This window comes from Mastomys coucha, unplaced genomic scaffold (assembly GCF_008632895.1).
Source record: "Mastomys coucha isolate ucsf_1 unplaced genomic scaffold, UCSF_Mcou_1 pScaffold21, whole genome shotgun sequence".
In the NCBI taxonomy this organism is placed as follows: domain Eukaryota; kingdom Metazoa; phylum Chordata; class Mammalia; order Rodentia; family Muridae; genus Mastomys; species Mastomys coucha.
In genome coordinates this window covers 188370458-188394486 of record NW_022196904.1, presented here as the reverse complement: position 1 = coordinate 188394486, position 24029 = coordinate 188370458, and the positions used below count along the sequence as shown (strand labels likewise).

The 24029-nt window shown below is 50.9% G+C and overlaps 2 protein-coding genes across 6 annotated transcripts in view; one reads left to right on the top strand and one right to left on the bottom strand.

The window, feature by feature from the left end:
* Positions 1 to 6076, top strand: part of Afap1l2 (actin filament associated protein 1 like 2) — a 97499-nt gene extending 91423 nt beyond the window's left edge. For 2 of the 3 annotated variants that reach the window (XM_031390807.1, XM_031390806.1), the window contains 8 exons: positions 391 to 536; positions 1306 to 1420; positions 1938 to 2189; positions 2271 to 2451; positions 2676 to 2831; positions 3927 to 4120; positions 4239 to 4367; positions 5037 to 6076. In XM_031390807.1, coding sequence (XP_031246667.1) covers positions 391 to 536; positions 1306 to 1420; positions 1938 to 2189; positions 2271 to 2451; positions 2676 to 2831; positions 3927 to 4120; positions 4239 to 4367; positions 5037 to 5063 — 1200 coding nt within the window. In that variant the 3' untranslated portion in view covers positions 5064 to 6076. The remainder of the gene's footprint in view (positions 1 to 390; positions 537 to 1305; positions 1421 to 1937; positions 2190 to 2270; positions 2452 to 2675; positions 2832 to 3926; positions 4121 to 4238; positions 4368 to 5036) is intronic. The other variant, XM_031390808.1, reaches the window with a different exon arrangement.
* A 1658-nt stretch (positions 6077 to 7734) lies between these two features.
* Vwa2 (von Willebrand factor A domain containing 2) overlaps positions 7735 to 24029 on the bottom strand; it is a 43169-nt gene continuing 26874 nt past the window's right edge. For all 3 annotated transcript variants that reach the window (XM_031390804.1, XM_031390803.1, XM_031390805.1), the window contains exons 6-14: positions 21561 to 21752; positions 17309 to 17442; positions 16605 to 16737; positions 15412 to 15467; positions 13381 to 13488; positions 11958 to 12530; positions 9420 to 9971; positions 8984 to 9109; positions 7735 to 8179 (exon numbers count right to left, since the gene is read on the bottom strand). In XM_031390804.1, the coding sequence (XP_031246664.1) occupies positions 8070 to 8179; positions 8984 to 9109; positions 9420 to 9971; positions 11958 to 12530; positions 13381 to 13488; positions 15412 to 15467; positions 16605 to 16737; positions 17309 to 17442; positions 21561 to 21752 (1984 nt within the window). In that variant the 3' untranslated portion in view covers positions 7735 to 8069. The remainder of the gene's footprint in view (positions 8180 to 8983; positions 9110 to 9419; positions 9972 to 11957; positions 12531 to 13380; positions 13489 to 15411; positions 15468 to 16604; positions 16738 to 17308; positions 17443 to 21560; positions 21753 to 24029) is intronic.

Genomic DNA, 24029 nt, shown 5'->3' with positions numbered 1-24029 from the left:
GGTGCCCCTGAGGTGGCACCACGGTGACAATAAGGAGGTGCCCCTGAGGTGGCACCACCCACCGTGACAATAAGGCGGTACCCCTGAGGTGGCACCATAGTGACAATAAGGCGGTGCCCCTGAGGTGGCACCACAGTGACAATAAGGAGGTGCCCCTGAGGTGGCACCACTGTGACAATAAGGAGGTGCCCCTGAGGCATCACCATGGTCACTGCCAGAAAGTGCTATTTAGTTCACTTGGGGACACAGTGTGCCTGTAAAACTGAGGGTGTCCTGCACAGGTCTTACGATTGGTGGCAGGGACTAGAGCCAGCTGTCCTGGCCTAGGGGGAGGGACAGGCCAGGATAGCACTCCTTCCTTATTGATGACTCTGCATGTCCTCTCTCTAGGCCAAGTCATCAGAGGAGATGGGCCACTGGCTAGGCCTCCTGCTCTCAGAGTCGGGCTCCAAGACAGACCCGGAAGAGCTCACCTACGACTATGTGGATGCGGAAAGGGTTTCCTGTATTGTGAGTGCGGCCAAAACCTCTCTCTTGTGAGTAAGAAGAGGCCTTTCCTTGCGTGTCCTTTAATCCAGCCTTGCTTCTAGACCGGGTGGGAAGTAGGGCAGCATGCCCACCGGGAGCACAGGGTCCGTCAATTCCTGCTTGGTCCTGCAGTAGGGGAGTGAAAAGCAGGGGCCCGGAAGCTGCATGGCCCATCCTTAAGGAGAAAAGCTAGCCCCAGGGTCTGTTACAATTAGATGCTCTTAAGCTCCTAAGCACAGAGTAGGCACCTTTCCTGACTTCCCTTTGCCCTTCCCCTGGATTCCTCACTGGGTCTCTAGTGCATTCTGGGATATGCAGGGCAAGGTAGGCACTTTCACTTTATAGATGAGCAGACGGGCTTGGACAGGAGTGTCTCGGACTAGAGGGTGCTACCAGTCAGAGGCCAGCTTGGTCCCTGAAATGGGGCCTGTTTCCTAATGTACAAAATGGGGATACATCTTGTCTGAGGTGCCCCAGGTGCACCGTGGGGGTGAAATGTCCTGGGATCTTGAGGCTGGTATTATAATGAAAGCGAAGAACCCTTAGGAGATGACTGGAGGACTCTGAGGACGGACTGGGCGTAGGGAAGCTTGTTTTCCCTGGAGGGGAAATCTAGACCCAAGAGTTCTGAACAAGAGAAAGGAGATGGCCCTGGCTGGGAGGAGACAGGCATTTATCTCAGGTCTGTGTAGCCCAGGGCTTTAACTCTGCGTTCTTTGCGGTGGGTGAGATTCTACGGGGACCTGGAAGCTTTTTGCACCCACGTATGTCTTCCAGACTGATGCAGAGAAAGTTCTCAGAGCCCAACACGTACATTGACGGCCTGCCCAGCCGGGACTGCCAGGAAGAGCTATATGATGACGTGGAGGTGTCAGAGCCGATGATGGCGGTGGTGAGCACTTGGACTTGGGGGGGGCATCACAGACAGTCAGACTGTCCCCAAGACCAGCAGTTCCCAGTCACCTACGGGGCCATCTTTTGTGCATGGGGTTGCATGTGACTCACCTAACTGGAGACCTATCTAGAAAACAACATCTGGTTATTTGCTCTGTTCGGTGCTGGCTGTGGGGAATGGACGGCCAGTAGTGTGAGAGGAAGCACTGGCACATTAGCCTTCAACTGAGCGGGTGGACCATGCTGGTGGCAGGGTCCTGGGTCTGGAATGAAGTAGTTGTAGCAGGGTTGTTGTCCCTCAATCCTGACCCCCACTGTGGAAAGACTTGTCACTTCCTTCTTTACACAGAATGTCTTCTGCCTGGGGCTCTGACATCCCATTCAGGTCCCCACAGAGGGTTCCCCTAGAAGGGAGGGAGCCCCCCAGGAACTGCAACGTGAGAGGGGACAGGCAACCTGAGGTCCATTACAGCCAAGGGAATGAGGTAGTAAACACCCTTGGCTTTTTCCTGTAGGTGGAGCCTGCCGAGGAAGCCGCCCCTGCTGTCAATGATGCTAACAGTGGTAGTGAGCTAGACAGGGTGTACCTGGATCTCACCCCGGTCAAGTCCTTCCTGCACAGCACCAGTGAGGTCCAGGTGCAGGCCTCTCTCCCAGTGGTGCCACCTCCGGATGATGTAGCTGAGACCCTCACAGTAGACCCAAAGCCAGGCACCACCCCAGAGGAGACCCACACAGAGTCCCCAGGAGGCCTGGAGGCACAGCAGGTACAAGCCATCCCATCAATGGTACCCAGTCACTTCACCAAACCTTGCAGTCATAGAGCAATGTGTGACTTCTCTTGGCAGAGGCAGCCAGAGGGTCAGGAGTCTTTGGAGCCCATCGAGCCCACCCCCAGAATTACCACGGTTAAGCTGCAGGCCGAGCAGCAGAGAATCTCCTTCCCAGCCAACTGCCCGGACACCATGGCTTCTGCCCCCGTCACTGCCAGCCCACCCGTGAAGGATAAGCTGAGGGTGACCAGTGCAGGTATACAGCCTAGATCCAGGCTTAGTACTTTAGATGTGGCCATTCGGCCTGATCCTCTTCTTTCGCACAGAGGACGGGTTCACAGAGGCGAGGAAACCTGCCCTGGACCACCCCAACAATGTGGGGCTAGCATCCAGCATGGGTGTTCTAAGCCTAGGGTGAGGGCTTCAGTCCGACCCTCATCCATCCCTGCTGAGACAAGCTGTTCCCTCTCTGGTCCGTAGAGATCAAACTTGGGAAGAACCGGACAGAGGCGGAAGTGAAGCGGTACACGGAGGAGAAGGAGAGGCTGGAGAGGAGTAAGGAGGAGATCCGAGGGCACCTGGCTCAGCTCCGCAGAGAGAAACGGGAGCTCAAAGAGACCCTGTTAAGATGCACAGGTAGCGGGGCTCTGGGTAGAGGGCCATGGTGGAAGCTTGTCTCAATACACATTGGCTTTGAGAGGGAATGAACCCGGATTTGTCATCTACCTCTGGATCATTGGCCTGATCCCCCACCCCCACCCCCCCAGAAAGGACCATCTTCTTCTGGTCCTATCTGAGGCTATCTCTGCCTGGATCCGTGGGACACGGCCAACAGCACCAGCAGGTGCTTAGGTTGTCCCAGGTTGACACTGGGCCTAGGCGTGAGATCTGGGTCAGCTGACTGATATGCCATGCCATCCCTATGCTACCCAAGCCTGCAGGGCACTACTTAACTTCCAGGCTGTTGTCTAAAGTGCCACGAAGTTGGAGACACTAGTAAAGAAGTCTGAGGCCTTATGGGTGATTTTCCAGTCTCAGCTGGCTCATGGGAGGTTTCCTAGCAACTTATCTCTGAGGCCTCTCAGAATTACTTGACCTGGATCTCGGTTGATATTTAAATCAGAGTTGCGCCAGCAAGAGCAACCGGCCTAACAGGTTTGGGGACAAATACAACAGGTTCCTGGGAAGCTTATGGTAATTGAAAGAAGGCCTTGGGGACAGAGTCTCTCCACTTTTTAGTTGTCAGGACAGAGTCCATTTGTCCAGCAGTGAACCCATTCAATGTGCACAGGGCAGTGGGTTTTTAATACATATTCAGCTAGCAGTTGTCCTGGTGACCTTTCCATTCCTATGACAAAATACCATGACCAAGGCAGCTTATAGAAGGACAGATGGAATGTGGGGCTCACAGTTTTGGAGGAGTTGAATCCTTGACAGTCATGGTGGGGACTATGACAGCCAGCAGGCAGGCACTGGAGCTCACATGTTGAGACAGAACCACAAACCACAGAGAGCACTAACCAGGAACGACACACCCTCTTCACCAAGGCCACACCCAATCCTTCCCAAGCAGTCCCACCTTCCAGGGACCAAGCATTCAAACATACCAGCCGAGGGCTGCCATTCTCATTCAGACTACCACATCATAATTTGTTTCTTGAACCCCAAAGAAACCTGCCTCTGCCCAGCATGGCTCCCTGTCCTCTGCAGCAAGTTTGATTCTCTCTGCAGATAAGGGGGCCCTGGCCAAGCTGGAGCAGACGCTGAGGAAAATAGAGGAGGAATGCCGGATGGAGGAGAGCAGGCGTGTAGACCTTGAGCTCAGCATCGTGGAGGTGAAGGACAACCTGAAGAAGGCAGAGGCTGGGCCCGTGACCCTGGGCACCACTGTGGATACCACCCACCTGGACAACATGAGCCCTCGTGTGAGTGCTGGATTCTGGGGCTCCTCTGAGCTCTACATAGGGCCTCCTGGCACAGGTGAGGAGAGGTGGGTTTTATACATATATTAACCTTTGACCCAGTCCTTTTTCTCCTTCCCAGCCACAGCCCAAAGCTGCCATCCCCAACCCCCCACCAGACTCCACGCCAGTCAACTCTGCATCTGTGCTCAAGAACAGGCCCCTTTCCGTCATGGTCACAGGCAAAGGCACTGTCCTGCAGAAAGCCAAGGTAAGCGGCCTCTCTTCAGCCACGGATGGAGCTTTGTGGCTTTTGGCACTAGCTCTGAGTGAGAGGTTTGCTCTCAGCAGAATGCCACCATGGCCCAGTCTTTCCTACTGATTAACCAGGAAAGTGCTTATGTATATCAAGTGTTCTTTCCAATGAGCCTGAGGCCATCTCCACCCACGACCCCTTAGGAGTAGATTGCAGGGACAGGCTGTGACTGAAATGTTTTCAACCTAAAAGATTTATACCATCAAAACCAAAGAAGCCAGTGACAAAAAGCCCAATAAAGTAAAAACAGGGCCTGACCCAATGACAGTTTCTCCCTGAGGGCTAAAGGAGAAGCCTCATTAATCCATAACTGACATGGACAGTAAGAAACCCTCGTGGGGTGACATGTTAGCTTTGACAAACTCTGTTCTTTGTTCCTGTCCTGTGTAGATGCTGAAAATATCAGATACCCCCACCCTCACCAATGGTGAACTATTAAATCCATTTAATTGCATAGCCTCTATTACGGCATTCGGCTGTGCTCCTCCCAGGGACGAGGCTAGCTCTGTTTGTAACTGCTTCGGAGCTCCTAATTTTTCTGACCTTTTTCTATATATGTGAAGGTAGACATACAGAGGATAACTTTCTTTTTGGGGGGTGGGGTGCTTTATGTCCGCACTGTAGGAGTGGGAGAAGAAAGGAGCCAGCTAGGAAACAAGAATTGCCTAAAGACTCTTAAGTGACTGTGGACCTTGGTGACAATCCTGCTCCAGTCAAGTCCTTCAGTAGAACAGCAACCCTGAGGAAAGGTGAAGCAAGGGATGAGGTGCTCACTGCGGGTAGAGCTTCGGTTAAGAGAAGGCCCGTCTCCTCTTCAAGCCAAGGGAACACAGCGGCCGCATCAGTGGTGTCTTTGGAGACGAAATCTACTGGCTATCAATGAGACAATGTGCTTCCCTTTTCTAAGATTTCATCCATCACTCAACTGTTTTGTCAAGATTTTTAGGTAGTGAGAAAATAACCACATGGCTTTTGGTTACGAGAAAATCTAAATTTCTGACCCCTTATCTTTCATCCTGTATTTGTCAATGCTGAGGTTTAAATCATGCATTGTCTCCATGTTTGTCCTCCACATTGGGTGGGCTCAACGTGGTCTTTGATGATCTTAAAGAACACTAGAACCCTGGAATCAGTAGCAGAGGGACATACTGGGAACCAAGCTAAGGCACTGGCCCCCCAGGGGTCACAAAGGCTTCCCCCCAAGTCCAGGCACACTTTAAACAATGCTGTAGTATATAGAGGAAAAATACCTGTGTGTTTACAGACTCTATCTTGTGGCCAGGCCAGTTTTAAGAAAAGAGTTGGTTAATTACCTCTTCATTACCATTTTAAAGATGTTTTAAATTTCTGGTCCCCTTGCAAGGAAAACAGCTAAGCATGAATCTGAGTAGTCTGTCTTGTCTGTCCGATTGGCAGCCAGTGCTGTCTTAGGTGCTGTCTCTGTGACAGCACTAACACAAGTTGATACATTTCATTGGTTACCTGCCCCATTTCTGAGCATTTGGAACCAGCTATCTACCACTGGTTTCTGAAGGCTAAATGTTTTTATGCATATATTATTGTCTTTCTAATCCCCGGGCATTTATTTCCTGTATCGTAAACACTTGGTGATCTCTATCAAGTGGGGAGTTAGCCTTTTTTTTTTTAATAAAATGTTCGTTGTATTTTGGGTTTCCCTTGTATTTCATGGAATGGTATGGGGCAAAGGTCTTGATTGTTTACACACTGATATATACATAATATATATATGCATATATATATGTGTGTATATATATATATACACGTATATATATATGTGTATATATATATATATATATATATATATATATATATATATATATATACTATAAAATATATACTATAAAAACCGGCAGGGCCGCATGGGGTAGCCTAGCAAGAGACTCTCAGGCTCCCTAACCAGTGACTGAGAGAGCACCAACTGTATCATTAACAAGGCTCCACATGCAGATGCCATCTACAGAAGCTGATTTCATGCAGACAGTTGAACACCAGACCTCTGGAGGTTAAACAGGCTCCCAAGCAGTTCTTGGGAAAAAAGAACCGTACCAATCTGTACAAGTCTGCCTAGACAAATGATTAAGGAAATTCAGAACATAAATGTTTTATTTTATGTTTAAAAATCATCAAGACCAAATTCTGACTCCTTGAACATGGTGCTGACAGCCCAAAGTGAAGCAGAATATAGCAGACTGACAAGAAAAGCGTAGGTACAGACAGGGACAGGCGTTCACAGGAAGGGGCTGTGACTACAGCTGTGCAGGCATTTGGGAAGCCCTAGTGTTCTGCAAAGACATCAGCCCTGTTCTGCTGTGACCATGTCTACAGATTGGTTCAGTGACTGAAATCTAACAATATGCACCGTTCACATCCCAGGTGTAAATGTGAAGGAAAATAAGGGGCGGGGGATGGGGGAAGCATACTGCAAACCTGGAGTGGCGTCTCAGCCAGCCAGACTGCTGCACAGAACACAAACAGAGTTTATAGCACTGGCCTCACATAGATACACATACACGTCATTACCAATGCTTCTCAGATGCTGTCCTGTAGCTCCCAGAGTTCTACAAATGGCTTCTTCCAAAAACACTGCTTCAAACAGCACAAGCAAGGAGGCTTGGGGGTGAGGTGGGGGAATTGATGTGTTAGCACTGCACTTAAGTACCTAGTTTGCCAAAGATATTCCAAAGAATCCTCATTGCCAGCAGATACAGTCCTGATGGACAAACGAGCAATCTGCCCGGACATGTTACCGGCTGGGCAGGAGGTGCACATTAAGACACAGCAGCACAGTAAGCTTTGAGAGCAAGCCTCCCGACACCCCCTTACCCCTCATTTGCTGAGTTTGAGAAGAGGAGGGCAGCCAATGCACTGCCACTCTTTCCTGAGTAAACTCTGAAGGAAGCCCCTCTGGAGGCAGTCTGCTCAGCGCCCAGACCAATCACACGTGGCTGTTCGCACAATATGCCCCTCCCCTATGCACAAACTGGTTAATTGGTCAAATGGCTATCTAAGACTTACCTAAGTCCCTCCCACACATAGATCTGGTCACCAGAAAAAGTCACAAATGACACACAATCCCTTTTTTTCTTTTTTTTTTTTTTTTTTTTTTTTTTTTTTTGGCTTTTTGAGATCCTGGAACTCACTCTATAGACCAGGCTGGCCTCGAACTCAGAAATCCACCTGCCTCTGCCTCCCAAGTGCTGGGATTAAAGGCATGCGCCACCACTGCCCAGCATCCCTTTTCAAACTAAATCCATAGGAGCTGTCTTTTGGAAAATGGAGAAATCCATCTTTTGCACCAATCACCAGGTGGTAAGCTCTGACAGACGTTTTCTTCAAAGCGTTATCACCTTACCAACATCTGTCTAGCATCTGTGATGACCCTCAAGCAGGTCATCAGATCTCTCTGGCCTACCTCTTATCCTTAGGGAAAGTGATAGGCAGCTTACCTCAACAAATGGATACAGGAGATAAATACTGACACATCAGGCGTTCCCAACATCACCATAGTGAGTGACAGCTGCTACTGTCCCAAGCAGTGTCCCCTGTGGCAGAGACTTGTGGGCAAAATGACTCTTAGAGCTGGAAATAGATGCTCCAGGGCCCCCAGGAGATTTACTTGGCGGAGAATGGGGCCTTTCAGATTCCAAGATGCTCTGGAGCTTTCTGGGAAGGGGTTGGCTGCTGTTGCCTTCCTGCGGGCTCTTGGCGGAAGCGACGTGCCATGGGGGCATCTCCTCTCAAGATGCCTGGGAAAGAAAATGAATTCTGAGAGTGTCTGCATCTTCGCCTCAGCCTGTAGCTGCCTCACCTCCCTTTTCCTTGACAATTCCATCCCCAAGTGAAAGGTGTCAGATCACAGGCTCCCATCCACCTGCCCCCACCTCCCCCTTGGCCACTGGAAGCCAGTATGTACCAAGGGCAGAAAAGCCCTAACTCAGTTGTCTTGATTTCTGCCTGATCTTCAAGTTCCCAGTCTGTTACTTGTGTCTCCTTTAAAGTTACTTTCTAACTAAAGCCCAAGGATCTCATGCCCCTCCCCTCCGGCAGGCTGTTCTGCTGATGTCACCAGAGATAGTCAAGAAAGAATGTCCGCTAGCTGCCACAATGTGTCTATCCATCTATGTGTCTCTGGCCCCACATCCTGTGACAACATCCCCTGTGCTCTGGATCTCTCCATATTGCTAACCGAGGCCTTCCTCCCCCTGTCATGGTTGTTTCCAATGCACCCGACTCCCAATGTAACATTCTAATAGTATTACAATAGTAACATTCTGATGCTCTGTAATGTTGCTCACTCTGTCTCCTCCCTAAAATGGAAGCTTCATAAGGGTAGATTTTCTCTTATCCATCAGCCTGTATCTCCTACTCTAAACAAAACAAACAACAACAAAAAACAAAAACCTGCCTGAGATATGTAAGGCCCTTCCAAGTGTTTCATAGGGGAATAAATAAATGAGTGAATGACCCAACCTGTCTCCTACTGACTGTAGAACTTGGCAGGACTAAAGAGACCACCCCCGCCCATGCCTGAACAGTAGGGATCCACTCACGGTTCTCGCAGTGGGGGCCTTCCCAGCCACCCCGGCACCCACATCGGTAACTGCCGCTCTTCAGGATACAGGTGCCTTCATTCATGCATGGGCTCGGCTTGCAGAGGTTGACTGGCCGCTTGGCTTCTGCAAAGGAGAATGTGCCCAGGCCTGGGTCAGATCCAAAGGCCCCTGTTCTAAGCAAGCTCAGCTCAACATTATAGTCTGTGGGGCGGGATTAACGCCTCAGTGTGTCTCCCGTGGCCCTGCAGCAACAGCTTAGCACATGGTTGGTAACACTGGAGAAGTTTGTGGAATTGTAGGGTTTAGCACATAAGCTCACACATGGCAAGTGGGGACTGGGGAGCTGTCTTCCTCATAGAAACATGTTGTGAAGGCTCAGGCAAAGGTCCTGTCTCGAGACAACCATAATGGATGTGTACTTAACCCCACTCACCTCTACATATCCACTCGATGAGCATGTCCTGATGGTACTGCAGGTCCGTGTAAGCTGCCACGTGGATCAGGGAGTCTCGTGGACCAGCAAGCCTCCGCACTGCCTCCCTGAGGATGGCTCCCACGCTCATAACCAACACTGAGATGCCATTGTCTCTCAGCTTCTGGGCAGGGACAGCTGCATCTTCTGCCCCACTCCCACCTGTGAGCATCACCACAGCCTTGGGGACACCTGGGCGGGCACCCCTCTGAACCGTCATCACCTTGTCCTCAATGTGCAGCAAGGCTGTGCCAGCAGAACCCACACCCCCTAGGTAGGGAGCCTGGCTCATGGCCCGCAACACGGCAGCCCGGGTGGGATGGGTGTCTAGCCCGAAGGCGGTCTGCACCTGGCTGCCATACACCACCAGGCCAACCTGTGTCACATCGGGATTCACATCAAAGCGAAGAGTGCATTTCCTGATGAAGCTCTGCATTTGGGCAAAGTTCTCACGTCCCACTGAGGCGGAGGCGTCCAATAGGAAGACCAGGTCTAGTGACTGCACCTGGCAGCCTGGAGGAGAAGCAGAATAGGTCCCTTGTCTAGATCTGCCTGGTACAGAGTTCAGGCCAGCCAGTGTGCTGACTGCCAATGTAGCATCCACTCTCCTCACAATCAATCGAAGCTCACCCTTCTCCTAGAGTGAATGCAAATGGCTGCCCTGATGACATTCCCAACCTCCTGAGAATGGCTACTAGAGGTAGCCATGTTGTCATCTCCATCGATGGGAATGTAGTTTCTAAGTCTGAAACTGTATAAATTCTAACATGAGCCAGTGGGAGCTGCTTGACCTCAGCCTCCCTCCCCCATCTTTTTTTTTCCTTGATGGCTTAGAAACGGTGATCTCATTAGGCCTCAGCACTGAAGCCATAAGATGGCGAAGACAAGCCACCTGCTGGCTCAGGCCACTCACAGATGATCTTAGAAAGAAGCGTCCAGCATATGGGATTTTGGAGGCCCTGACAGCACAGGTGCGGCTGCACTTTCACCTGTCTCCTTACACCACACAGTGCCTGCCCTCTGTGCACAGGGCTCTGCTATTACATCAAATAGGCTGATGCCCACCATCCGCTGAGTGGTGCTTTATGACATGTGGGTAGGAAATGAACACAAATGTGGACTAGAGGCAGCAGCATGGTGGAAAAGCAGGGAAAGAAGGGGCTAGAGGGACAGCAAGATGAGATGTGACTGGGAAGGTGCTTGGAGATTCCCTGGGGAGGCGAGCTCCTGCTAGCTTTGGAGGAGGAGAGGGAGCTGAAGCTGAGGGCAGGCAGGGTGCTTCTTAGCAGGGAGGCACCTTCAGTGTAGGGGAGCTGAGGAGACAGCAGCAGCCAGGCAGGAAGTTCTCAGAAGCCGGTGGAAGGAACTTGGGTTTCTTTCAGCCTCACAGAGAGCACTGGGATGGTTTAAATATGGAGTCAAAGGGTCTGGTGGTCTGATAATGTTAGCCTTTAAAAACCACACCGGACACAAGGAAAATAGAGAACCTGCCGCAACCTCCAGAGGAGACAGGCCTGCTAACTCTCCTGTGAGGCCATTTCTGGCTTTGGGAATAAGAAGATATCAGGTAAAAGGTCAGGAAATCTGAGCAGAGGTAGGCTGTACTAAGTAATAATGTATCCATTTTGGTTTGTTAAATGCAACAGTGACCTATGCTAATGGATGGACACAGGAACCCTCTGCAATAGGCATGTCTTATGTATATATCTGCAACTATACAAACAAAACCAAAATCATTTGCCATAGGAGACTGGCCTAGAGGACAGGACACAAAGGGCATGACAGTCCTCACCACCACCACAGAAGGGGGACTCTCACCTCTGGGGACAGTAACACAACCTGAGATGCTAAGTCCTATGTGAGGTTCCTTTCACTCAGCTCCCCAGGGAAGCACCGAAGTGCCCTCTCACAGATGTGTTCGAGCTCTGACATCTCGGGCACTAGCCCAGCCCCTACATGGCCCTGCTTACTCCCAGGGCTGCCGCTTTCCCCCTAACTGCTGCCCACAAGATCAGCCTCCCGGGTAAGGAAACAGAATGAGCAGAAAAGTGGTCACAGCCCATGCCAGGTAGACAGAGGCGGCATCATAACATGCTCACTTTGGCTGTGTCCAAGTGCGCAGCAGCAAGCGTGTGTGTGCGTGTGTACACGTGTGTGTTCCAAGAATACACTTCTGTTTAATGAGTTAACATCAAAAATGCCAGAAAACTGTTCTTAAGGAGGCTTGGTAAGACTCGGAGCTCCTTAAGACTAATCACAATGATCAAGTGTACTCAGTAACGACACCTATAATCAGGCACACGCTTGGACATGCGGAGTGTGCATAGGCTTGTCTTATCTGGTCCACACAAGAAATCCCCACAGAGGTCCTACACTCAGGCCCTGATTCAAGGTCCCAGCACAGGCACTGGAGAAAAGAATGGCTGGTGGTGCCAAGAAGGCAGACTGATGGATCTGTCTGCTGACTGGCCAGCCCTAAGTTAGGCTGCACGGTTTTACCTGGCCGTGGCTGGCTGCATAGCCTCCTCTGCAGCTCCGGGATTTGGCTGAACAGGTCCTGAGGGTCTGTGTGGACCATCACGTGCTTCGGGCTACCTGTGATCATCTCTAGCTCTGCCTGGATGGTCTCACTGCCCATGCCCAGGAGGAGCAGCTCCCGGGACCTTGCGTGATCTGCTGGCCCAGCCACCTCATCCTGGGAGTGTGATTCCGTGAGCAGAACCACTACTCGTCGTGGCCTATCCTGGCCTGTCCTGCTGGCACTCCCAAAGCCGTGCTCTGCCACCTGCAGCAAGGCACTCCCCGTCAGGGTTGGGCCACCGCTGAAGCGAATGCTGTCAAGGCTCCTGACCAGGTCTGGCACATGCTGGTATTCCCCAACAGGCACCGCCACCATCAGATCCCTGCTGTAACTGGCCACCCCAACACGGGCTCGAGAGTCCTCCCTCAGCACGGCCTGCACGAAGCGCTTCACAAAGGTCTTGGCCCGCCGGAAGCCCTCCAGTGTGGTGCCTTCAGAACTGTCCAGCAGGAAGAGGACATCGATCCTGCATTCCAGGCTCAGCTTCGGGGCTGTTGGAATCATAGTGATACACAATGTCACCTAGGGCCGCTGTGGTGTGCAGACCAACCCCACTCTAGATACCACTTCAAGCACAGAAAAACCTCCCAGGAAGATGCTGGGACTCATGCCCCTAAGTATCCAGTGCTTGCCAGAGACTCAGACGTAGAATGCTTCCTGCAACCTCCACTAAGGGACACAGTTCAAGTGCCTTTTATAGAGCAGAATGAGTTTATTCTCCAACTCTGTTTCCCACTGTACTTAAGGCCCTTGAGTTCTAAGATGTCTGTCAGCTTTTAAGACCATGGAGACACGGTCCTACATTTCTTTGAGAAGCTTCCCTGTTTCATTTTTTACATGTACAGCTATAATCCCGGACTGATTTTGAGTAGGTTTGAAGTATAAGATTTACTTTTCCTATATGGATTGCCAATGAAGGCACCGGCACACATGTATAAGTCATGTAATGAGTGTGCTGGGTACTGTGATAAGCACTTTATATAATCTTATTCACAACTCCCCTATGCGCTGAGATCTATAGGAGCTTTACTCCATGGCTTTAAAATCAAAAGAAGTTAGGCCTTCTTGCTCCTCTTTTCTAGAAGAGATGAAACAAGGAGCAGATATGCTCAGACATTAGGTAGTAGCTATTGACAGCTCTGCCCGGGTGCCACCATTTGGATTAATCACAGAGTGCCTGAGGCCACACCATACAACGGATCCGTGGGCTATGGGGGAAGAAGGTGGGTTGAAATTCTTCCAGTTGCTTTCTACTCAGCAGGGAGCAGGGGACAACAGGAAGGGTGAGCCCAGGCCTCGCCTGCTGCCAGTGAGTCAGTCCAGGAGTCCAGGCATACATACCACAGTTGACTTCCCCTCCGAATGCCAGTGGGCAGAGACAATGGTACCTATCCACACCTTCTGGAATGCACGTGCCTCCATTCTGGCAGGGCTGGGAGTCACAGGGGCCTACCAGAGAGATACCCATTAAAAGCCAAGCTGGCAGGCAGAGAGTGCAGGGTACTGACTGAAGGTTGGCCCCACTTTCTGCTCACACCATCTAGTAGGAGAGCAGCCATGCTCTCACAGCTAAGAAAGGACTTCATACCCAGAGGAGGGACTCAGTGCAGCTGGAAGACCTTGGTAAGGCCTGTGCCAATCGGATCAAGGATGGTAAGGCCCCTGCCAATCGGATCAAGGGTGGGTTCATGTTGCTGTGCTCCCGCTGTGGTATCAGGACACTGGCTATTGCCATCCAAGGCTTCTGAGAAGGCTCAGAGGGGCCCAGGGCTGCCATAACGACTAACTTGTGTTTTACTTGAGTTTACTAAGGATGATGATCCCATAGCAATGGGTGGCTGCACAGCTGTGGGCTAAAGGGCCCCTTTCTTTATTCAAGAATACCCTAGGGTGGCCTAAGGCTCCTGCCTCGTGGCACAGAGAGCCATGAGTTTTTACACGTGGCAGTCAGGCAGCCCAGTGATAAACATAGCCACCTCTGCCTCTGTGGGCATATTAATTCACCTTCCCAAGCTTCGTTCTCCTCACACTTCTCCCACAATCAGCAGACATAAAGTAAATGAATCCGTGGGATGTCCTGATGTGAAGAAAATGCTCTGGGGAGATGCTAAGCCATTTGCTTTTGAATGCTCAGTGCATACTGTGGGTGATGCTTTCCTAAGGCTGGTGTGGAACACAGGAAAGCCAGCATACACCAAAGCCAGGCCATTCTAAAGTGTACCCTGTAGCCATGAATTGCTTGAATTCCCTGCTCCCCCACGGCCTTCCTCCCAAAGTCACAGAGAACATAAAGGATCTCTGTGCACTAGTGTAAGCTTAAGGAACAGCTAAGAGCGCATTGAGACCGGCAAGCACTTCTTCTTCAAAACACTAGCGCATTCCTGTTTACTAGCCACATCACAGCGATTAAAGGATGACTGATTGGTGGTAGATACTAGCAGCTTGAGCATCCTGGGGAACTCTCGAGGCTCAGGAACCACTACAGAAGCCTTCGACTGAGTATCTGCTGCAGGGACGAGGCCTGTGTTAACCACAAAGCAAGGACCCATTTTATCCTTGTAGCCACCCTAAGAATGGAGAAAGGAAGTGGGAGCCCCACGAGGGGAAGTCTCGCTGAGGTCAGGTGACTGGCCAGGGCAGAGCAGGGGCTCAAGCTCAGGTCTCGGGGTTTACAATTTCTGAACAGCCATGGCCTCTGAGTCACTTTCTCCTTCGTATCAGGGACCAGTAACATGGGGGGTTCAGCACTTGGAAAGGGGCTTGCCTGACCCAGGCTCAGAACACTCACTCCCTGCCTGGAAGTGCTCCTTAGCTCACTGGGGGTGGCAAACCCACAAAAAGACAAACGCCACATAGGGGTGGTTTTTTGCTTGCAGGACAGTGGGGGAGGAGGATGTAGTGGGGGCGTAGTGAGGGCGCCCTGGGACTCTGGTGAATGGTGTTTAATGGTGTCGACAACTCTTCCTGCTTGGGGCTCTACCGTGATGAAGCACGTTCGTGAGTAATGCCTAGAATGAGGTCATCTATGGTGGAGAATGGGAGAGACTGTAGACCTCTGGCAAATGTAACTCCACTTGACAGAGGTGAAAACACTCAGGCATCTCCCCAGGTTTAATACTAGACATAGGCATCTGTGAAGTTGTTCCTCGGTGTGTGTCTCATGGATGAAAAGCACATTGGCTAATGGGTCATTCCAAAGCCACATTGGCTAATGGGTCATTCCAAAGCTATGCCACTGAGCAGATGAAGGCAAAGCATAACAGGAAACGCACTCGTTGACCTGGGACCATGCCAACATCTGCTTAGGACTGTCAGTGTCCCTTTATAAACCATCCTCAAAGAGAGTCCGTGGGTCCAAAAGGCAAGCCATACCTGGACAGATGGTTCTGTAGCAGTTGGCAGGGTGTGTCTGGAGCACTCTCTTCCAGCTACAATTCAGGAAATGCAGAGGTAGGGTAAGTGAAGTCTTCAGATATCACAGCACTAATGCTCCTCTCCTGCCTGAGGCGATCCTATCCTGACTCTCATTTATTAGATGAGGCAGGGAAAGTTTCAAGTGAACCAGATCCCCCATCCAAAAAAAAAAAAAAAAAAAGGTATTATTAACCAGGTGTCACATTAAAAGTTAGAAATGTAGCCAGGTGTGGCGGTACACACTTTGGTTCCAGCACACAGGAGGCAGAGGCAGGCAGATCTTTGAGTTCAAGGCCAGTCTGGTCTACAGAGCAAGTTCCAGGAGAGCCAGGGCTATACAGAGAAACCCTGTCTTGAAAAACAAGTAACAAAAATGTTAGAAATGAATGTGGGCAAAATTCCCATCTGGGAACAGATTTACCACTGCCACCACCATCACAGTGCAGGGAGGGGGGTTCTGGGAATGGGCTCTGGGTCTGGAGTCGGCTATGTGACCAGGCACATTACCTCCATCCCTGGTCTTCAGTTCCCTCTTTATATCAGAATGCTCTGTCGCCCTCAGCTGTGTTTGTGGAGCTCGGATAATGAGGGAGACAGCTTGAATAACCACGGTGCCAGGCTCCCTCCAGCATCCCAGCATCCCCACCCCAGCCTTTCACCCTGCTGCTGCTTCTGTCTGTTCTAGACCAGTGTCCTCAAAAAAAAAACAAAAAAAAAAAACAAAAAAACAAAAAAACAAAAAAAAACAAAAAAAAAACCCAAAGCTCAAAGAGGATTTGAAAACCACCATACTTGATGACACTAGCATTCTGTGGTAACACAAAAGTCACCATTCTTGGAACAGCCACGTGCCAGGTGTCTCCCTCCACACCGCAGCCAAAGCAGCATAGGCTTGGGGTCCGAACATTGGCCACCTGGCCCCAAAGCCATACCATCACTGCCCCTCCCCAGTCCTGGGAGCTCTGCTGTGGCAGAAAGAGCTCCTCACCACAGGACAGAAAGATCCAGCCCCAGCCTCTTCTTCCATCTCCCATCTTTTTCTGTTACAAATTGTCTAGCCGCGTCCAGCACCAGAACTCAAAGTGCTAATCTCTCTGCAGCTTCAGAGCACTCAGAATCATGGGCTCTGCCTGAAGACCCTGTGGACCAACCTGTAGAAGGGACAGGGCACAGCCAGCACGGTGTCTGCCTTCCTCGATCCTCTCCAGCACAAGGCATTGCCAGCGAGCTCTCTGATGGTCTCCAGCGTCCTCCGCTCACACGGGTGAGCTTCCACCCTGCAGTCTGTGTCAGAACACACACACACACATACACCATAAGACAAGGGATACTGTTTGCCTCAGCCCCCACTCCACAGAGTGGCTGCCATGGGGTGCTACTCTACAGCTTACTGTGGATTCTGTGGCCTCTCTCAGGGCAGAGCACTGATGTGAAGTCCTGTCTGGATTTCCTCTGCCCGAAGCTCCACTGACAGCACACACAGGCACTTTCTATCTGAGTGTCGCTGTAGGTCTGGGGTGAACCCAGACAGGAGTCCTCAGCTCAAGGCCTCCCTGAATTCCTCCATGTCGCCAAGGAGGGATGTGGACTTGGTTCATCTCCTCAACAGGGAAAAGAGCCCTACCAAGTCTAACACTAAATCCCAGGCCCCTTGTCCCACAGACACAAGCTCAGAACTCCAGCTGGGAACCCCACAAAGCCAGCAATAAGGAAACAGGACAGAGCACCCAGGACAGGGGCTGCCTGTCTCCCTTACCCACCCTTCCTGGGAGGCTCCTGCCCCAGGAGCCCTGTTTAGCCCATGCCCTAGTTTGTCAGGTTCCGGGCCACTCCCTTGTAGGCTGGTCAGTCCTACCTGGATCAGCAGTGGCACAGAGCGCAGAGCTGCTAAACGTGCTGAAGAGACCATTGGTGGCATCCTCTACTTGCTCAGCTAGCAGCACATGCTGGTCCTTTGGCTCGCTGGCCAGCGTGAGCAGCTCGTCCCACCTGGGGGGAAATTCCAACAGCTACTACCATGTCCTCTCTCCTCTTTCTGCCTACCTAGCTCCTGGGCCACAGTGCCATCCCACTGACCCAGCTGTCACTTCATAGTGAACTATTCTGCCAGGGAAAGCCTGAGAAGTAAACTCAGGAAGTTCTCAAGGAAGCTCAGTTACAGTCCACTCTGTGCTAAAGGCCTTGTCCTCAAACCCACCTGCTCACTGGCAAGACAAAGTGTTAGGGAATTCAACCTATTCTCCTAACTAAAAGTCACGCTGAGGAGAACGACTCGGCGACTCGGTAACTTCGGGAATTCGTTACATAGTTGCGCACACAAACTTATACAGATGTGTAACATTTCATCGTTGCCTAATCCTTTCTGCTTGTTTTTCAAGTTAAATATTAATTGTTAAAAACAATCAGAAATGAAACTTTGTTTGAATTGAGAAAGATAAAGCAAGCAGGACTCTAAGACAGGAAAGAGACCCAAGGCATCTTAGCCAGCACAGTGCTGCCCAGGAGGGGGAATGGTCCAGCACGGTGCTGCCCAGGAGAGGAATGGTCCAGCACGGTGCTGCCCAGGAGGGGAATGGTCCAGCACGGTGCTGCCCAGGAGGGGAATGGTCCAGCACGGTGCTGTCCAGGAGGGGAATGGTCCAGCATGGTGCTGCCCAGGAGGGGAATGGTCCAGCACAGTGCTGCCCAGGAGGGGGAATGGTCCAGCACGGTGCTGCCCAGGAGGGGAATGGTCCAGCACGGTGCTGCCCAGGAGGGGAATGGTCCGAATCCTTCAGTGCCCAGGAAGTGTTACCACCGGTGCCAGGACAAATGCTATGTGGATGACCCTAAGTAAGACGAGAGCTTTATGTAATAAGACAAAGCATATAAATGCTAATTTCACTTTTTGTTTGTTTTAAGAGCCAGTGAGAGGCTCAGCAGGTCTGGGTGCCATGCCAAGCCTGATGACCTGAGTTGGACCCCTGGGACCCACACGGTAGAAAGGAAGAATGGACTCCCACAAGTTGTTCTCTGACCTCCACAAGTGTACCTCGGCAAGCATGTGTGCCCAGACTCTGATGCTGAGAAACAGTGTTAAAATTAATGAAAATGAAGGAGTCTGTGATGAGAAGAGAAGCCATTGTTGAAAGAGATGGTTATCAAGCTCCAAACTTGACTAATGTTTAACTTTGCATCTTATTCGACTCCATGTAGGCTTTCACGCAGTACCCAGTTACCCCTTGGCACACAGAAGGGGGCTTCTCAAGATGTGGCCTGCCGGTCCCCTGTCCACTGTTCTGGCCCAACAGCAGGTTTTCTCAAAAGCTGCCCAAGGAATTCAAGTGCTAACTAGAGTGGAGAAGCATCACAAAGAAGCTCAGGCAGCATAAAGGGGGCCAGAGCACACTTTCAAATGTCCTCCTGGTCCCCCTCCCTTTATCCTCCACCATGTTAGGAAATGGCATCACCATTCACTCTAGGGTGCAGGCCAGGATCCTCTATTCTCCACTCCCAGTCCACACAGGACTCCACAGCCATTACCCAGGATCCTCTATTCTCCACTCCCAGTCCACACGGGACTCCACAGCCATTACCCTGTTCGACCTTCACCACACATCTCAGGTCCAGCCATGTTCCGGTATGCCCCAACACACCCCAGTATGCCCCAGTGCCCCCATCCCGTCCCCGTCAGCATGCCCAGCAGGCACCAGCAGCTTAGTGCTTTGAACAGAACTGTCTCTGGTCTGAGTTGTTCTAAAGCCTCCTCCATAGTGCTTCAGCCAGTGTGACCTCCTGAAACTGCCATTTCTGTCAACACCCCTCCCCTCCCACACCCTCTGAGCTTTCCACTGTACTCACAGCAAATGCCAAAGCCTTCAGTAATATCCACAATGGAGTTTTAAAATAGAATCTGTGTGTGTGTGTGTGTGTGTACATATGCGAGCACAGTATATGGGTGGGTAAGTATGCCTGTGCATATGTGTGTACATGTAGGTGGGTGGTGTATGTATATGCCTGAGTGTTGTGGTATATATGTGTGCCTACACACATGAGGTATAAGTATGTATATGTATGTGTGTGTGCCTACGTGTGTGTGCGTGCGCATGTGTTTGTAGTGTGAGTGTGGTATATGTGTGTGTGGTGTGGTATGTATGTGGTGTGTGTGTGTGTGGATGTGTGTTCTGAGGCCAGAAGAAGACATTAGTTATCTGGCTGGCCCTACCCCTCCACCTTGCTCTCTCAGACAGCAGCTCACTGAGCTCGCCCCTCCACCTTGCTCTCTCAGACAGCAGCTCACTGAGCTAGTCCCTCCACCTTGCTCTCTCAGACAGCAGCTCACTGAGCTCGCCCCTCCACCTTGCTCTCTCAGAGGGCAGCTCACTGAGCTCACCCCTCCACCTTGCTCTCTCAGCCGGCAGCTCACTGAGCTCACCACTCCACCTTGCTCTCTCAGACAGCAGCTCACTGAGCTCGTCCCTCCACCTTGCTCTCTCAGACAGCAGCTCACTGAGCTCGCCCCTCCACCTTGCTCTCTCAGATAGCAGCTCACTGAGCTCGTCCCTCCACCTTGCTCTCTCAGAGGGCAGCTCACTGAGCTCACTCCTCCACCTTGCTCTCTCAGAGGGCAGCTCACTGAGCTCGTCCCTCCACCTTGCTCTCTCAGAGGGCAGCTCACTGAGCTCGCCCCTCCACCTTGCTCTCTCAGCCGGCAGCTCACTGAGATTGCTGGCTGATGCCGGCAGCTCCTACAGATCCTCCTGTCACTGTCCCTATAGCTCTGGGGTTACAGGTATATGCAGCTACTTCTCTGTTTTGTTTTGTTTTGTTTTGTTTTGTTTTTAAACATGGGTGCTGAGAATCTAAGCTCAGGCCCTCACACTTGCTCAGGAAGTATTCTCATCCAGGGAGCCATCTCCCTGCCACCCACAACAGAGCGGCCTCCCCAGGCTGCTCCATCTACCATGTTTCCTATGATTTGGCAGCTTACTTGCTGCTCCGATCCACATCAAGCTACTCACTGCCTTAGGGCCTTGCTACTACCTGCCATGTTTGTTCTTAAAAATCAAACAATCAACTGACTCCTCGGAGCAGCCTTGGCAGCCCCACTTCTACCAAAGCTGCTCCCCCCACCCCCGTCTTCCCATCAGCCCTTCCCCGCTTGGCCTTCTCTTTGGTTCTCTTTCCACCTGAAGTCACATTTCCTACATATGCATCCATTTGTTTACTATCTAGTCTTTCCCATGAGATAGATGGGTATTTATAAGGTCTATTCCAAGACTACACTAGTGTCAGCACAAGGAGGAAACCTAATCTAATAGAGAGAAAAGAATAATAAGACAAAAGAAATTCCTAAACAGAAGCTTGATGGCTAACCCAGGGTCATTTCACCTAGACTTACGACTAGAGACCCAAGGACTAGGAACTATACTGTTTTTAAGGCTGAGAGGGTTGGGGGATTTGACCCTGTCTTCTAGGAAGGCAGATTTGCTCAACACCTGGTTGAGGGTGGCTGGAGGAGGGTGGTGGACCTCACATAGACTCCCCAGCCACTGTCAGCTGGGGTGTACATGTGACTGAGGCAGATCAGAACTGGGCTGGCAGAAGCTGGAGACCCACCCGCCTGCCAGCATGGAGGTGTGACTTTGTGGGCTGGAATGTTGTCCATGACCCCAACCTCTTCTTTCCCAGAAATCCAGGCAGAAGGGACAGTCCAGAAAGCTTGAGAGATGTGTGGTGGACAGAGCAGAGCTGAGCAGTACTGAATCCCATGACTCCTGCCCCTGAGGGGCAGGTTGCTCATACATATTGCTCATACACATGGCAAAATGAGTTGATTCCATTGATTTATATTTTGTCAAGTGAGTTTAATTTCTGATGCTTACAACCAAAGGTTCAGCAGAGGGTAGCATGAAACTTCAATGCTTTTAAAGGTTGGGAACGCACTATGCACTAGAGTCGGAACAGCAAAACCGGGGGGCGTGGGGGGGAGACACAGCGTCTCCCAGACTGGGGGAGACACCAGTCAGTCTTCCCAGACCCCAGTCTCTGCTGCAGCTAGCCAGGCTTTTCCAGTCGGTGGCCCCACTGCCCGAAGCTGACACAGAATGACTGAGGCATTTACTTACCTGGGAAAACGGACTCCTACGGCAAACACAACGATGCCCCTTTCTCTCAGCTCTTTAGCTGGTAGAGCTACAGGCCCCTGGGACTTGCCATCTGTGATGATGATGAGGATCTGAGACACAGAGCCATTTCTGCCTCCAGGGAACCCTCTGCTCAGGCTTTTCAGGGCTAGGCCCGTCTCTGTGCGCCCACCTCTGAGGACAGGAGGAGAAAGAAGAAAGAAGTCATTGGGGGTGAAGCTGGGAAGGAGCCCAGAGGCAAATTGGTTCCTGTTGATAGGGAACAGCAGTGACTCCTAGCCAAGGCTCAAAGGGACCTTTCCACCATGCAAACCCAAAACAGGAGACTCATCAGGCAGACAGCTGGCCAGAAAGAGTTCACTCATTGCAATGGACTTGAAGTTAGTGAACTGTCAGCCTCCTGAGCCCAAGCGTTTTAGCTGATGATAGCATATCTAACATGAGCAACTGTGAGGTGGATGGAGTCACGGCAGTGGTTACATGAAGAGCACTACTCATTACTGTGTGGTGCTGATGGATGCAGGACACACACACACACACACATACACACAGAATATATGTATGTGTGTATGCACATGTGGATGCATGTGTGTGTGCATGCATGTATATTTGCCTTAACACTAAAGACTGCTATGCCTCATGCAGACCCTCATAGGTCCCCCTGCTCAGGCACCTCTTCCAGCTGCCCCTCCTCCCAGCAGCTATGTGGAAAGCCAAGCTCATTTTACAGACAGCCCCCGAGTCTCCCAGGTCTTCCAGGTTTAGTGGAGAGACGGAAGGAGAGCTCGTGCATTAGGCCTGGGGAGCCTTTATGGACAAGACCCAGAATATTCTTCACCTTCGCTGCTTTCATCGGTGTGATCTGAGCATACGATGGGTCCGGCTCCTGTAGGACTGAATGAGTGTGAGCGACATCAAGTGTGAGTGGCATCGGCTGTCGTCCAACAGGACACCGTAAGAAGCTGAACTTGCAGGTGACCTCACATTCGAGCAGACATAAAAGTCTCTCAATTATTTAAAAATGTTGGGTCTCAGAGCCCTGTGGGGTGAGTTCAGACTGGAGGGTGTGTTACTGGGCTGAACAATCTACATTCTAAACCAGTTGTGCCCACTCTCATGAATAGCAGGTCTGTGGGGGTGAGTTACCATAGGACAGACTTTGAAAGAAATTGAACAAGGGACCTCCCAGTAAGTGAGGGGAAGTTGATCTGAGCTTTGAGTTACCATAGGACAGACTTTGAAAGAAATCGAATGAGGGACCTCCCAGTAAGTGAGGGGAAGTTGATCTGAGCTTTGGGTAAAGGATGGGCAAAAAATCCGAGGTTTAACCCAAGTGCTTTCCTCTGAGCGAATGAGAAATAATTAAATACAGCATGGCAGTTGTAATATCAGTTTATTAGAAGATCAACATAAAAGACTTTCATGTGGACGTGCTCACCAAGTCACATGAAGTAAAAAAACAAAATACTTGGTAATTCCAAATATTTCTAAAGCCATGTTTAAATGCTGGTGTGAGCTGTAAGCAGCTGATGGTTTAGGGAGGCAGGGGAGGCGGCTGATGGTTAAGAGCATGCACTATTCTTCCAGAGGCCTCAAGTTCAGTTCCCAGCACCCCTGGGAACCCACCTGTAACTTCAGCTCCACAGGATTTGATGCCTACTTCTGACCTCTGAGGTCACCTGCACTTACGTGGGTGATTATGAGAGACACACCAAGGCTTCAAGGGGCTGTGCTATTGTGCTCTGACATCTAAGAACTAGCCACCACATACGCTCTCTCTGACTTTATGTCCTCACTGGTACAATATTGGGAGGCTTGACTGATCATCTAAAGTCCCTTATAACGCAGCAAGAAAGCAGTTGTTAGGGTGGCTTCAGAAAAAGCTAGTGCTTTCCTAACCAGTCAGTGTGCACAGCTTCTCTGAAGGAAGGACAGGGGAGGCCATCGCTGCCTCTGTGGGCCAGTGTTCCTCTGTCTTGATGCACATGGTGCACACAGTACATCTTCATCTATGATCACCTCACCAACCCCAAAACGAGGCTAACCAAGAGCTACTGCCTTCTTCTCCCTCTATCGCAGCCTCATAGTCGTGAGAAGATGTACACATGTTAAACACTCCTCACCAGCCCCAAACCGAGGCTAACCAAGAGCTACTGCCTTCTTCTCCCTATCACAGCCTCATAGTCATGAGAAGATGTACACATGTTAAACACTCCTCACCAACCCCAAAACGAGGCTAACCAAGAGCTACTGCCTTCTTCTCCCTATCACAGCCTCATAGTCATGAGAAGATGTACACATGTTAAACACACCTCACCAGCCCCAAACCGAGGCTAACCAAGAGCTACTGCCTTCTTCTCCCTCTATCACAGCCTCATAGTCGTGAGAAGATGTACACATGTTAAACACACCTCACCAACCCCAAAACGAGGCTAACCAAGAGCTACTGCC